Source organism: Nomascus leucogenys, chromosome 14, assembly GCF_006542625.1.
Source record: "Nomascus leucogenys isolate Asia chromosome 14, Asia_NLE_v1, whole genome shotgun sequence".
Classification (NCBI taxonomy): Eukaryota; Metazoa; Chordata; class Mammalia; order Primates; family Hylobatidae; genus Nomascus; species Nomascus leucogenys.
Window position 1 is genome coordinate 55,588,996 of NC_044394.1, and position 15,093 is coordinate 55,604,088.

General features: G+C 48.2%; 1 protein-coding gene across 3 annotated transcripts in view; it reads right to left on the reverse strand.

Moving 5' to 3' along the window:
- ARSG (arylsulfatase G) overlaps positions 1 to 15,093 on the reverse strand; it is a 155,050-nt gene that overhangs the window by 49,074 nt on the left and 90,883 nt on the right. For all 3 annotated transcript variants that reach the window (XM_030828414.1, XM_030828413.1, XM_030828415.1), the window contains exons 9-10: positions 12,833 to 12,941; positions 2,787 to 2,907 (exon numbers count right to left, since the gene is read on the reverse strand). In XM_030828414.1, the coding sequence (XP_030684274.1) occupies positions 2,787 to 2,907; positions 12,833 to 12,941 (230 nt within the window). The remainder of the gene's footprint in view (positions 1 to 2,786; positions 2,908 to 12,832; positions 12,942 to 15,093) is intronic.

Consider the following 15,093-nt stretch of genomic DNA (forward strand, 5'->3'; position numbering starts at 1 on the left):
TAGTGTATGAACATAAGCATATGTATATATGTTTATATAGACATGCATATGCAAACGTGTATGCATGTGTGGTATAAGCATGCATATGCATACATATGTATACATGTATGTATACAGATGTGGATATGCATACATGTATATACATACATGGTATATAAACACGCATATGCAGGCCAGGCACAGTGGCTCACGCCTGTAATCCCAGCACTTTGGGAAGCTGAGGCAGGCAGATCACCTGAGGTCAGGAGTTTGACACCAGCCTGGCCAACATGGTGAAACCCTGTCTCTACTAAAAATACAAAAATTAGCTGGGCGTGGTGGCATGCGCCTGTAATACCAGCTACTTGGGAGGCTGAGGCAGGAGAATCACTTGAACCCAGGAGGCGGAGGTTGCAGTGAGCCAAGATTGTGCCGCTGCACTCCAGCCTGGGCGACAGAGTGAGACTCCATCTCGTAAAATAAAATAAAATAAAATAAAATAAAATAAAATAAAATAAGCATACACATGTCTAGAATATGCATGCACATGTATAATACACATGTATAGACATATGCACACATATGCATACATGTAAGTATGTATAGCATATTGTGTGTGTGTGTGTGTGTGTGTCTGTGTATATATAATTCCTCATATTCTTACCTTCTAGCCTCCCCCATAGCTATTCCAAATTTGAGACAATTTACTCTTATTTCTTTAGGCCTATTACTTTGCTTTGATAGAGAGGACTGACTAGAGAAGTTCAGGTCCAGCAACTACCCACGTTGTCCTCCAACTTCAGAATCTTATCTCAAGTGTCTTCACTGACACTGCAGGCCTGCTCTGGGAGACTGAGTGTGACCCACAGGTGCCAGCCCCATGTGCTCTTAACCTTGAAGATACCATCAGCTGCTTCCCACAAGCAGTAAGCATGGCTGTTTCTTTCTGGGCCATGGGGTGTGGTTAGGGGGCAAATCAGTCCTGACTCCAGCTGCATTGACCACGCCATCATACATCCCCACGATGATGCTGTGACTTGTATCTGATTTTCCAATCTGGTTCCTGGGCCTAAACCTGCTGGGCACTAGCTAGGATGGGGTCTCTACAAGCCTGCGCAAAACTCCAGTTAGAGCAAGAGCAGAGCTCTCCCGTCTGAGAAAGGAAGTTAGTGCATGAAGGAGCTGGCTCCCACAGGCAGTACCGACAACGTCAAGGAGACCACAGTCCTTGAAGCACTTCCTGATGACCCCAATTATTCCTAGCAGCCATGGTAATAAACACTCCGGAGCACCTCTCCGATGACGTCTGTGACAACCCTCCAGGGTCACATATTGCTAACTTCCAACCTCAAGGCGGAAACCATCTTCCTGCCTGGCTGCTCCTGCTTAGGGAGAAGGGCTCGGCCTGGAAGGGTCTGCAGCTCTAGGGGGCAGATATTCTGGGGAGAAGCAGGACTTCAGAACACCTCTCAGGCCTCATCCAACAACCCCTAAAAACTGCATTAATGTGCACAGAAGCGCTGATGGCCCATTGAAGATCCATGTTCTGGTTTGCTGGGGGAGGCTGGGTGGGAAGGGCAGCTTTGGTAACTACCAGCCACAGGACACTTGTGTACATTTGAGTCACTTCCATGTGACCCTTAGCAAAGACATAAATAGACCCTTTGATGTGTGGGTCCCTCACCAAGAAGCTATGCATTTGCAGAGGGGACCCTGTGCTCCTTCCGCCTCCTTGCCTCCTCCTGCTTCCTCTTCCTTTTGGTGAAAGGAAAACATAGGGAAATGACAAGGAAAGGCCATGAGGCCTGACATTTCCTGGCTGTCACTGCCAATGAGTGCTTCAGAGTGCAAAGAGGGGACATTGAGGAGGTGACGCTGGGAAGTGGAAGCCCAAAGCCATTGCCAAGGACTGCTTGGTCAAGAACATGCTGCAGGTCGGATACAGTGGCTCACACCTGTAATCCCAGCACTTTGGGAGACCAAGGCGGGCTGATCACTTGAGGTCAGGAGTTCAAGACCAGCCTGGTCAAGAAGGTGAAACCTCACCTATACTAAAGATACAAAAATTAGCTGAGCATGGTGGCATGGGCCTGTAGTGCCAGCTACTTGGGAGGCTGAGGCAGCAGAATCGCTTGAACCCAGGAGGTGGGGGTTGCAGTGAGCTGAGATCACACCACTGCACTCCAGCCTCGGTGACAGAGCAAGACTCCATCTCAAAAAAACAAACAAACAAAAAAAAACAGGCTGCCAAGAGTGTGCTGAGCCCTCTGGAGCTGGGAGAATGTTGGATGTAAGGCCCTTGCTGGACCTGCTGTCTAAAGGGTCTTTCACTCATTTGTTCATTTGTTCCTTCATTGGTTCATCCAGTTTGCATGGACTGAATGCTGGCTGACTGCAGGCAGTGAGAACTTGGAGCTCAACTTGACGGCTCAGATTCTTGCCCTCAAGAAGCTTCCATTCTAGAGGGAGGGGCTCACAATAAACAAGTTGCAGACACTAGTCAGTCATCTCATCTAACAAAACATACTGGGTAGCTATGTTATTAAATTAAATACATGCAGGAAAAGAAATTGCCCATTATAGGGAATGAGAACCTTTATACACCCACCCTAAGCCAAATTGTTAAATATAAATCTGGGCTGGGGGTTGGGGGTAGAAAGAGGCTCATCTCAAATGCTTCACCTTTTGGGGTCTGAACCAGCCACTTGCTTGCATCTTCTGAGGATGGTTCTGTCTGCACAGAGGTGAGAGGCAGCAGACCAGCCTCCTAAAGAGCCTACGTGTGGGCAAGTACCTCCTCCACTTACCCTGTGCCCAGGCTGTGACCGGCCAAAGAGCACCTCGGAGACGTCCACACCATCAAAGCGCCGTCCTTGAGGTAAGCTGGCCTGGGCCAGGGCTACCACAGTCGGAAAAATGTCCAGCACGCTGCAGAAATAACAAAACTGAGTTGGCCCCAGCTCTTCTGACTCGCTCCCTGACCCTGCCGTGTCAACACCCACCTGAACCAGCCCAGAGCAAGCACCGACAGCCTCTCCTATGGCCTGGCTTACCTTCTCTACCTGCTCGTTTTTCCTTTCAGTTCCACCTGGATTTCTGCTCCTACAAGAGGCAGAATGGTGCAGCGGTTCAGCACCCAGGCCCTGCAGCCAGGTGTTGCCCGGGCTCAGATCCCAGCTCTGCCACGTATCTAGCTTCTCAATGCCTCAGTTTTCAATTCTCTAAAATGGGTATGATATTTTAATAATATAGTAGTACCCCCTTATCAGAGACACATTCTAAGGGCCCCAGTGAATGCCTGGAACCTTGGATTGTACCGAACCTAACGGCCATAAATCAAACATGTTTATTCATTATTTTTTTAGAGACAGGGTCTTGCTCTGTCATCCAGGCTGGAGTGCAGTGGTGTGATCATAACTCACTGTAACCTCGAACTCCTGGGCTGAAGTAATTCTTGTCTGCCTCCAAGAGTAGCTGGGACTACAAGCATGTACCACCACACCTACAAAATTTCTTTGTTGTTTTATTGATATTTATTTATTTATTTATCTATTTATTTATTTATTTATTTATGTTTTGTAGAGACAAGGTCTTGCTATGTTGCCTAGGCTGGTTTCAAACTCCTGGCTTCAGGTGATTCTCCTGCCTCAGCCTCTCAAAGTGTTGGGATTGCAGACGCGAGCCACTGCGCCCGATCAGAACACATTTCTGTTCATGTCTTCCATTCACAAATGTAATGACTTTTCCATCTTAACTAAGTACTTACCGTGAACTGTGGCCATAACTTTTGCAGTTTGAGGTGCAACAGCAAAATTAGCACAAATTTCTTTTTCCTTCTTTACAATTTCATGAATAGGAAATTCATTCTTGGTGGCTTATGCCTGTAATCTCAGCACTTTGGGAGGTCAAGGTGGGCGGATCAGTTGATTTTGTTCTGACATGAACAAAATCCACCAAAATGTGAATAAAGGCTGAACAATGGCCATGTGAACAATGGCCAGTTTGAGACCAGCCTGGGCAATAAGGCAAAAAATCCCATCTCTACCAAAAAAAACAAAAAGAAAAAACAAAAAAAAATAGAAGATTCATTCTCACCAAAGATCTTAACAACCTCAGCATATAATTTCTTTTTCTTTCCCCTTTTTTTTTTTTTTTTTGAGATGGAGTCTTGCTCTGTTGCCCAGGCTGGAGGTGCAGTGGTGCAACCTTGGCTCACTGCAGCCCCTGCCTCCAGGGTTCAAGTGATTCTCCTGCATCAGCCTCCTAAGTAGTTAGATCTACAGGTGCATGCCAACACACCCAGCTGATTTTTGTATTTTTAGTAGAGATGGAGTTTGGACATGTTGGCCAGGTTGGTCTCAAACTCCTGACCTCAGGTGATCCACCTGCCTCAGTCTCCCAAAGGGCTGAGATTACAGGCAGGAGCCACTGTGTTCAGCCTTCTTTCCTTATTCAGTCAAGAGCTTCACCTTTCACTTAAAGGAAGCACATTTCAGCTTCTCTTTGGCATATTCAAATTGCCCGCATCTTGCACGTTGGGGCCATTAGTAAGTAAAAATAAGGGTGACTGGAACACAAGCCCTGCTATATCTCGACAATCAGTCTGATAACTGAGATGGCTACTAAGTGACTACCAGGCAGGTAGCGTATACAGCGTGGATCCACCGAACAAAGGGCTGACTCGTCCTGGACGTTACGGGGTGGGATGGTGCCAGACTTCACCACACTCCTCAGAATGTGCACAATTTAAAACTTAGATTCATTTCTATAATTTTGCATTTAATATTTTTAGACCATGGTTGATCACAGGTAACTAAAACTGCAGAAAGCGAAACCGTCGATAAAGGAGGACTGCTGTATTGGTGCCAGGTCACAGGTGGTTGTGTGCATGAAACACACATGTAAGGCACATAGAAGAAGATCTGGCACTCAGAAAGTACTCACTGGATGTTTGTGTCTTAATGATTCACAAGGGTAATCCCTGTGAGCCCACCTAAGAACTGAGGGGTTCTACCTGTCACCAGCTTGGTGACAGCCATTTGCTTAGAGGAAACAGTGTGGGACAGGTGTCCACAAGAGAATATTCACTGCATTTTCCACTGGGCGGGTCTCTGTGTTATAAAAGATTTAGTTTTTGTTCAAAATGCCATGATATGTGAAACATTCCATCTGCTTTATTTTAGCTCTTTTAGTCCATTACGAAGTAGTGAATGCGGCCAGGTGCGGTGCCTCACGCCTGTTATCCCAACACTTTGGGAGGCTGGGGTGGGTGGATCACCTGAGGCCAGAAGTTTGAGACCAGTCTGGCCAACATGGCGAAACCCTGTCTCTACTAAAAATACAAAAATTAGCTGGTTGTGGTGGCACACACCTGTAATCCCACCTACTTGAGAGGCTGAGGCAGGTGAATGGCTTGAACCTGGGAGGTGGAGGTTGCAGTGAGCCGGGACTGCACCACTGCACTCCAGCCTAGGTAAAACAGTAAGACTCTGTCTCCAAAAATAAATAAATAAATAAAAGTAGCGAATGTTTACGGTAGAAAAAATGACAGCATCCGGAAATATAAAAGAACAACACACACTTAGTCCATCGCCCAAAGGCAGCCATTGTTCATATTTTAGTGGATTTTGTTCATGTGACTTTTTAAAGCCATATGGTGCAAGGTTACTCTACCTACGGCACATCTTCCTCCAGCCTGTTGTGCTCATGTTGCGGGGGGAAAAAAGTCTTCCGCAAGAACAGAGAGGCTGCCCCTTCAACAGAGCCGTTTATATGATGGCCAGGCCAACTGGAAGTCAGCGGGGCTTACTGGGACCAGGAGGACTGAGCTAATGGGAAGCTGGACTTTCCCAAGAAAGAGGCCCTGGTAGCCCTGAGGCTGGGCGCAGCAGCAGACTTCAGGCTTTTGCATGCACCATTCACTGGGAAGCCTCCAGGGCCACAGATCCCCACTTTCCCCAATCTGATATCTGAGGGCTGGGGGGATATCCGCCTTCTAAGGGGGCTGCAGAAAGGACCTGCTCTGAGGCTCCGTCTCCTGTTGGCCATCTCCTTCTCCTCTCCAGGGCTCTACCTACAACCCCAGGCACAATCTCTCTATTGACTACAGTACAGAGTGTTTCTGTTTGCCTTTGGCTCCCACAGTCCATGGAGCTGGTGGCTTATCTCTTAAGAAACAAGCTACAGGACCTGGCATCCCATTCTGATGCAAAGTCAAGAATGCAGAGTCAGCACTCGCAGAGCACGGAACAGTCCAGAAACCTGTCCAGAGTCCAAGGTTCCTGCCACAAACCGGAAAGCCAAGAGGACCACAAAGCAGTCTGAAAAGGCCGCGGTGGTTTGGAGCTGTTTGCTCGAGTTTTCTCTAAATTGTGCCCCTAAGAGAGATCAGCGTCACAGATGGGTCAAATCAGTCAGCAAGAGAAACAGGATCTGCGTTCGATTTTGGAAAGTATTGTGTACTTTCTTTTTCCGTCTGATTTCCCCCCACTACTCTCTCCTGAGGTTTAGCATCCTAATTATATAGCACTAAGTCTAATGTTCACGGAATCCTAATGTCTCAGACTTTGGCAAGATCTTCAGAGGTACCTAGTCCACCCGGAGCACAAAGAAAGCTTCTCACCCATGAGAAAAGCTTCAACATGTCCAGTGACTCAGGCCACTCAAGGCAGCCCCATCCCGATTTGGCAAGCTTGGGCTGTCAAATAGTCCTTCCTTAAGTAAAAGAAAAAGCCAAGCCCCTGAGCTTAGCCCTGGAAGAGGGAGATGGTCCCTGGCACACGCAGCCCAATGTCATCCCAGGGCTGGGCCCCCAGCCTACATGAGGACTTGAAGAAAGCATCCGCCCTACTAAGGCTACCAAGGGCACCCCAGCTACTCTAAACCTCAAACCCCACCAGTGAAACTGGGCCTGGGAGTCTTTAAAACCTCGGAGAAAGAGGCAAAATAAATACAAACCTATACTTTAAAGTTTCCCTTGTTCGTTTCGATGCCCGGCTTTTGGCAGAGCCACATTGCAGCTTTCATGGGACCTGGGCACTTCTGCCTTCGTGGGTCTCTTCCTTCATTAAAAAACAAACAAACAAAAAAGGACCTGGCACAGTGGCTCACAGTTGTAATCTCAGCCCTTTGGGAGGCCAAGGAGGGTGAATCACCTGAGGTCAGGAGTTCGAGACCAGCCTGGCCAACATGGTGAATCCCTGTCTCTACTAAAAATACAAAACAAATTAGCCAGGCACGGTGGCAGGCACCTGTAATCCCAGCTACCCGGGAGGCTGAGGTAGGAGAATCGCTTGAACCCAGGAGGTGGAGGTTGCAGTGATCCGAGATCATGCCATTGCACTCCAGCCTGAGTGACAAGAGGGAAACTCCATCTCAAAAAAAAAAAAAAAAATTCCAAAATTCCATGGAGTCGCACTATGCCTCATGGGTCTGATGGAGAAGTGGTTCCCGGCCTCTGACGGGATGAAACCCCACTTCAGTAGGCCTTTTGGTTGTGACAAGGGCAGTCATGAACCCATTTGTGATGACAGGAGAGGGCTGAGACTGCTCTGCACCATGGCACAAAAGGCTGTCCTCAGAGTGGGCAGGGTGACATCTTTGCAGGTTGCATTGCCCTTATGAAAATATGTGCTTTTTCTTTCCCTGTGGCTCTGGCCAGCCCAGGCTCTGCAGGTTGTTCGTAGGAAGGGTGCATATTTGTGTTCTTATCCAAGGGGTTGCTGAAGGAACCTAGGAGTGGAGATGGGGCAGTGGTGGCGAGGAGGATGCAGAAAGGCCTGGCCTGCTGGGCAGATCATTTGAGGTCAGGAGTTCGAGACCAGCCTGGCCAACATGATAAAACCCTGTCTCTACTAAAAAGACAAAAATTAGCCAGGCGTGGTGGCGCACGCCTGTAGTCCCAGCTACTGGGGAGACAGAGGCAGAAGAATCACTTGAACCCGGGAAGCAGAGGTTGCAGTGAGCCGAGATCACGTCATTGCACTCCAGCCTGGGCGAGAAGAGTGAAGGTCCATCTCGAAAGAAAGAAAGAGAGACAGAGAGAGAGAAAGAAAAGAAAAGAAAAGAAAAGAAAAGAAAAGAAAAGAAAAGAAAAGAAAAGAAAAGAAAGGCAGGCCTGGCCTGCTGGACCCCAAGGTGTGCAGGTGGAGGGTGGGGAAAGGGGAGTGGAAGGCCAACTGGGGGGCTCGTTCCAGGAGGAACCACATGGACTTCAGGATGCATAGTATGGGAACTGAGGTGCTACGCTGGGCAACCCTGGGGTGGAAGGCATCCCAGGATGAAGGTGGGGGACAGAGAAGCTGAGAATATTTTATCTGGAAAAAAGGTGGATCTGATCTAAGGACAGGAAGCGAGAGGCAGGAGGGGTTTGCTTGGGGATGGATTGGAGGTGCTTGGACCTGGACAGAGACAGAGGCTTTGTGTTCATCTCTCCCGAGTGAGGGCACAAAGAGAACTTCCTCTGAAGAAGAGGAAGGGACAGGGAACAGTAGGGATCATCCCTAGACTGTGGGAGCAGTTCTTTCTTAGCACTAAGTTGTAAATTTCTTTCTGCATTTAGTTTTAAGTTTTCTCCTGCATTGTTCTTCCCTGTCATTATCCCTGAGAAAAGTGAGGTGCCCACCCCTTCCTGGTCTCAGCCGTGGAGATATGAGGGGTGAGCCTATGCTCACATTTGATGGGCAGCTTCCCTGGCACCCTCATCCACACATGGGTCCCTCTTAGAAGCCAGCATAGCCCCAACCACACCGATTTCAGGGAGAACCGGGGTCGCAGGGGTCCCAGAGCATCAGGGGATGCCCCCCAGCAAACCAAGCACTTCTTACAGACTAAAGAGAGCTGCCAAGAGTGGGGGTGGGGGTGAGACCACCTCCACCAACCGCCACCACCCACTGCCAGATCCAGGGAGGAGGAGAGGACTTGGAAAGGGGACATGTGGTTAGGCCCTGCCTGGAGGTGACAGCTAAACCACAAGACACTGATGTGAGCACAGCCTCCTTGTAGCTTTTACTTCCAAGACCTGTGCCTTGAGACAGGCCAGAACCAGCTGAATCCCTCTTCCACACACCTGTCTTTCAGAGCCACGAGGTAGCCCAGGGAATTACCTGTTCTGGCTACACAGCAGCTTTAGCTGTTTCTCTCTCTCTCTCTCTCTCTCTTTTTTTTTTTTTTTTTAGACAGAGTCTCACCGTCACCCAGGCTGGAGAGCAATGGTGCAATCTCGGCTCACTGCAACCTCTGCCTCTTGGGTTCAAGCAATTCTCCTGCCTCAGGCTCCTGAGTAGCTGGGATTACAGGCACGCGCCACCACGCTCGGCTAATTTTTGTATTTTTAGTAGAGATGGGGTTTCACCATGTTGGTCAGGCTGGTCTCGAACTCCTGACCTCGTGATCCACCCGCATCGGCCTCCCAAAGTGCTGGGATTACAGGCGTGAGCCACCGCATCCGGCCTTAGCTGTTTTTCAAATAAGATTGTTTCAAGTCCTTTTTGCCATTCTGGTCACCTCATACTTGCCCTTCTTGTATATGGCTAAGAGAGCTTCCGCTAAAGCCGTAGTTCTCAGCCAGAGTGAGTTCATTCTCCCCGGGGACATTTGGCACTGTCTGGAAACATTTTAATTGTACAACTTAGGGGATGGGGTGGGGACACGATTGGCATCTAATGGGTAGAAGCCAGGGCTGCTGCTAAACATCCTATAAAGCACACAGGACAGTCCTCCAAAACAAAGAGTGATCCAGCCCAAAATGCCGACCACGCCACGGTTGGGAAAGCCTGCAGCACAGTTTTAGGTTAAAACTACTGAAACTTTTTCCCACGTGCTGCCAAAGCCCTGCCCTCCTGAAGGTAAGGTAGCCCCTAAACAAAGAGCTTTCTGTCTGGTCTGCTCATGACTGCTACCTCCCCAGTCCCTGGAGTAATGATTGACCCATAGTTGGACATGGCAATAAATATCTGTGGAATAAATGCATTTTCCCCATTCTGTACTTGTGTCTGTGGAGGCAGGTCACGTGCAAGACCCTTCTTTCATCTTATGACATCACCCAGGTACACACCGATATTAACATTGGTTATCTCTAAAACCAATGGGATCCATGTGAATGGATCCCCCGCCCCCTCTCCCACACATTCTCTTTTACTTCTCTGTATTCATATTTATATAAACTTGACCACTCTCTGATGCTCATAATTCCTCAGGGCCTCAAGGATATAGGTTTAAGGGACTCTGGCTTTAGCTCTTAGTGGCTTAAGGGAGTTATCTCTGATCTGGAAGATCTATATTCCTCAAGCAATAAAACAAGAGTAGGCGATATGCAGTCTGGGTGGAGGGTGCTGGGCTGGGATCCCAACAACATGAAGCATTAGCATCAATGTCTTGAATTTGGATCATAGTACCATTCTCTGTCAAGCTGACCCTGAGGTGTCAAGGGAAAGAGAAACACACACACACAGCCTGTCCAGGCAGTAGGAAACTCCGCCCAAATTTGCTTAACATGGATTCACATGGGAAACAGCAAGAGGGTAAATCTATAGAGGTAAAACTGGCTGGCTGAAATCCAGCCTAATTTAACACCAAAAACTAGCCTTGGCTGGGTGTGATGGCTCATGCCTGTAATCCCAGTGCTTTGGGAGGCCCAGGAGGGAAGAGTGCTTGGGACCAGGAGTTCAGCACCAGCCTGGGCAACATTAAGAGATCCCATCCCTACAAAAAATTAAAAAATTAGCCAGGCATAGTGGCGCATGCCTGTAGTCCCAGCTACTCGGGAGGCTGAGATGGGAGGATTACACAAAACCCAGGAGTTCAAGGCTGCAGTGAGCTATGATCTCAGCACTGCACTTCAGCCTGGGCGACAGAGTGAGATCCTGTCTCTTAAAAATAAATAAATAAATAAATAAAATAAAATAAAATGTATGTATATATGTGTGTGTGATACACTATATATTAGGTTGGTGCGAAAGTCATTGCGGTTTTTGCTACTAAAAGTAATGGCAAAAACCACAATGAATTTTGCACCAACCTAATGTATCTCCTAGGAGGTACCGATACAGCGTATTGGTATTGTCCTGGTACAATTCTAGGGGCCCTCAGGCAGACACTGCCTTGTACCAAGAACTCGCTGCCTTGGGTCACCAAACCATCCCGTCAGTCAGTTGTCTCTTCTAAGGCCCTACATTAACGAGATGAGGCAGTCTTATTATGGTTGACTGGAGGTGCAAACGCTGTTCTCCGATGAGAAGCCACTGCCTGGTTTTCTGTGAAGCAACTTGAGAGATGGCTGAGTTACTTGTCCATGTGCAGCGAGGCCCGTGAACACTTGGCCCCTCTTGATAAGCACTTTGACTACACCAAGTCAGCCCTATAAAAGCAGCCTGCCTGGCCCTTTTCCCAGGCAGCCTGACATCACAGATTCCAGGCTCTGCTGTTGTTGTCACACCTGCTGGTACCCGCTGACAGCACACTGCCCCCTCCTGATTGTATAGGGCTGACCCGGAATTCCTGGGGGCCCCACAGGCTGCCAGGGGTGATGCCCACCCACCCCATACTTTGGCCCTGAAAGCTGTTTACCCTTTTCCCCTGGACTTTGAGTTTCTCCCCTCCTCCCCATTGGATCTAGGGAAGTCAGAGGGTGCCAATCAAGCTTGCCTGCCTCTACTCAGCTGTGTTCTTTACGCCAGAACTCACTGGGCTAATGGCAAAGAACTTTTGGAATTAGGAAATCGGTCTTTAACCAGCAGTTTTCTGGGCACATGAATGAGCACAGTGTTCTACGGAGGGTTCCCCTTGTTAGTGAACACAGGGCAGAACCACAGAGAGGAAGGTCTTGTCTGAATTAGTGAAACATCCCCAGGATAAGTCATGGTTCCATAGCTGGGAAGACGTTGTTTTCACATAGATGCTGCACAGCCAAGTTCTTTGCCATGGAGATGGCCTCCTGGATCTGCCGTAATGCGGCGATAAGAGTAATGGTGAGACATCACATTTACCTGATGTGATGGGTCTGCAGTGAGCCACGCAGTGAGCTTCCTTCTAATAAAGGAAGCACCCAGACACTCAGCTCATTAAGAAGCTTCAGGGCCAGAGGCAGGAGGAATGTCTTCACCTAAGGATTCATTATTTCCCTAATGGCCTGGCGGGGCCACCTTTCTTCTCCACCCTCCTCCAGGGAAAGTGGACATCTGGACTCCTTTCTTGGGGCCATCGGATTGCTAGAGACTAGCCGGCTTCTCACAGCCACCCCTAAGACACCTGCCTTAACCCCAAGGATGGAACAATCAGGGCTCAAAGGATCTATTGCCTCGGTCAGCTTGGCCCAGGCTGAGAGGGGAGATACTGCTGCTGCCGCCTTTTCTGCACTCTCTCCAGCAGACACAGCCAGGACCCAACGCTGATGTACGTGAAACCAACCAATCCCTTCTTCACTCAGGCGTTATTCCCAGAAGACGGCTCGAGTCCCACTCCACTGTTTCTCCCTCCCCTCCCCTCCTCTCCCCTCCCCTCTTCTCCCCTTCCCTCCCCTCCCCTCCCTTCTCTTCCCTTCCCTTCTTTTTAGAGATAGGGTCTTGCTATGTTGACCAGGGTAGTCTCACACTCCTGGCCTCAGCAATCCTCCTGCCTCAGCCTCCCAAAGTGCTAGGATTACAGAAGCGAGCCCCCACACGTGGCCCCACTTCACTATTACTTTCATCACTTCTACAATCAGAGTCTTGGAAGTGTCTGGAAACACCCAGCAAAGGCAAGTGGTGAACGACCTTCCTGAGGCCTCTAGCCACCCATGCCTCCATCTAGCCACCCATGCCTCCATGACTTTTCTTGCTCTGGGCCCCAACATCTCAAGGTAGTTTGGGTCTCATACCTTAACAAGGCAGTGCTGGTGACATTAACTGGAACTCTGCCAGGCCAGTAAGCCAGTGCCGGGACCCGGTGCCCTCCTTCCCAGGTCGTCTGCTTGGCTGGACTTCCCCCTGTGAGAGGAGGGGAGGCAGCTGGTTCATCCATGGTGATAACTCGAGACTTCTTTTCAGCTAAGAGCTAGTCTCTGGGAGAACCCCTCTCTGAGTTTCCAATAACCCCAACAAAGGACTGACTTTTTTGGTAACCAGCTATTTCCCTCAACTAGCCGGTGTCTTTCAAAATATGCTTTTTATTTTACTGGACTTCAGATGTAAAAAGTTGCCTCACTCTACTGAATCATCTCATTTTATTTTCTTCATGAGACCTTCTCCACTGTAAATTATTTTTTCATTTATTGATTTGCTTGTTGTGTGTCTCAACACCATGAGACTTCATGAGTCTCATGCACCTAAGACACAGTGGGGCTTAACAAATCTTTGTTGAGTAAGTGAATTTCTCTTCCTGGTGATCATAATGTGACTGTCTGTTTAGGATGAAGAAATACAACTATTAAAGAAGAGAGAAAGAAGGAAACTTCTGCAGCTATTTGATCTGCTCAACGTCCAAGAACCGATCTGGCATGGATTTTATGGCTTTATTTTGTTTTGCTTAGCTTTGTTTTTCCTTGAATTAATGAGTTGTTCTGATGTTATGGAGACAGTGTCAGTAATAGCTCTAACCTCTTGCCTCCTGGGGGAGGTAAGAACCAACTACGTGCAATCTATGAATTTCCACTTTGGTTATTAAAAGAATTATTTTTGTAACCATTAAGTCAAAAGTGACCACCAGTATAATGATGGCTAGCGGGCTGGAAGAGATGAGGTCATGTTTGATGGAAACATCCTGAATACATGTTGGGTTGCATTAACCACGACCATCCCACCACCCCCACACACACCCCACCCTCATCCTGGTTGAGCCAAGGGCCAAGGATCCCACAAAGTTAGCGTGTGCACAGCCTTTCCAAGGCAAGTGCTGTGTGTGGCTCACACACACTGTGGTCATGCAATTTCCCTTTGTTTGGCTGGTGTGAATAATAAAAGCAATTATGTGGGGAGGAGCGTGGGGAGGAACAAGATGAAGGCTTCTGTCACCCTGTACTAGCACTGTTGCAAACGGAACCTTTGATGTCCCTGGCCCAGCACACCACACGGGAAATTCTCAGCATTCTTAGGACTCTTTCATAATCAGCTTTGGAGTCCCTCAAGTTTTGAAGTAAGAAACAAAACACAAAATAACTTACGTCCTATGGACTGTTTATGTTTAAGGGTGTGGGGTTCAAAAATCCAGTTGGAGTCTCTGCAGGCTGAATCAGATGCTCTTTGATCTAGCCCAGCATTTCCCAAATACATCCTTCCTATCGAGAGCCACGTCTCCCATAAATACATATAGCTCCCTCCAATTTATTCATGCACTTGGAACAAAGAATCCAGAACTCCAGCAAGCATAAAACGCATTTCCACGTGGCTTTGGAATGTATGACTTATGCGTCAGCTTAGGGCCAAAGGGCAGGGAGGAAGCATCCGCTCAAAGGCATGTGCCAGGGCTTTGTGGATACTTCCACCCCCGTGGGGGCATCTTTGTGGAAGCTTGGGGTATGGATGGGTGAAAACAGGGAGCCTGTTTATCTGCATGTCCACGGTGTACACTATTCAAATAGTCTTGCTTAACCTTTGAGGCCAGATACTAAGGAAAGATCAAGGCTGTAGTTCCAGGAAACAAGCTATTAGCTCTATTGGTCAACCAGAAGGCACTGGGGTGGGCAATGGCACCAGGGTTGAACACAGGATTTGGTCTCTGCCTCCAGGATGTTTCCAGAAGGGTAAACTGACCTTTAATTAATAAATTTGCTAATCGGTCTTCACCACTAGGGATGCTTCTCGTTTGCCAAAACCTTTTGTGTTGCTCTCTTGTAGGTGACTGACTTTCCTAATATGCTCTTCAGAGAAAAACTTTTCAATGTGCTTGTCTTATTTCAGCAAAGGATTGAAAGCTAGAGGGGTTTGGAGGAATCCAGCTAGTTATAAAACAGGTGTAGTCAACAAAGCAGACAATCTCCTTGCAAAAGATTCAGGAATTAGGAGAAAGATTGGCTGAGAGAAGCCCCTTCGTGTGGCCACTTAAGGAGCAATCCCCTCTTTCTGTTGTAGAGACTAGTTGGCTAGTGCAGGCTACACCCTGGGTTCTGGCTCTAACAGGAAGACACAATTATATATGCCAGCC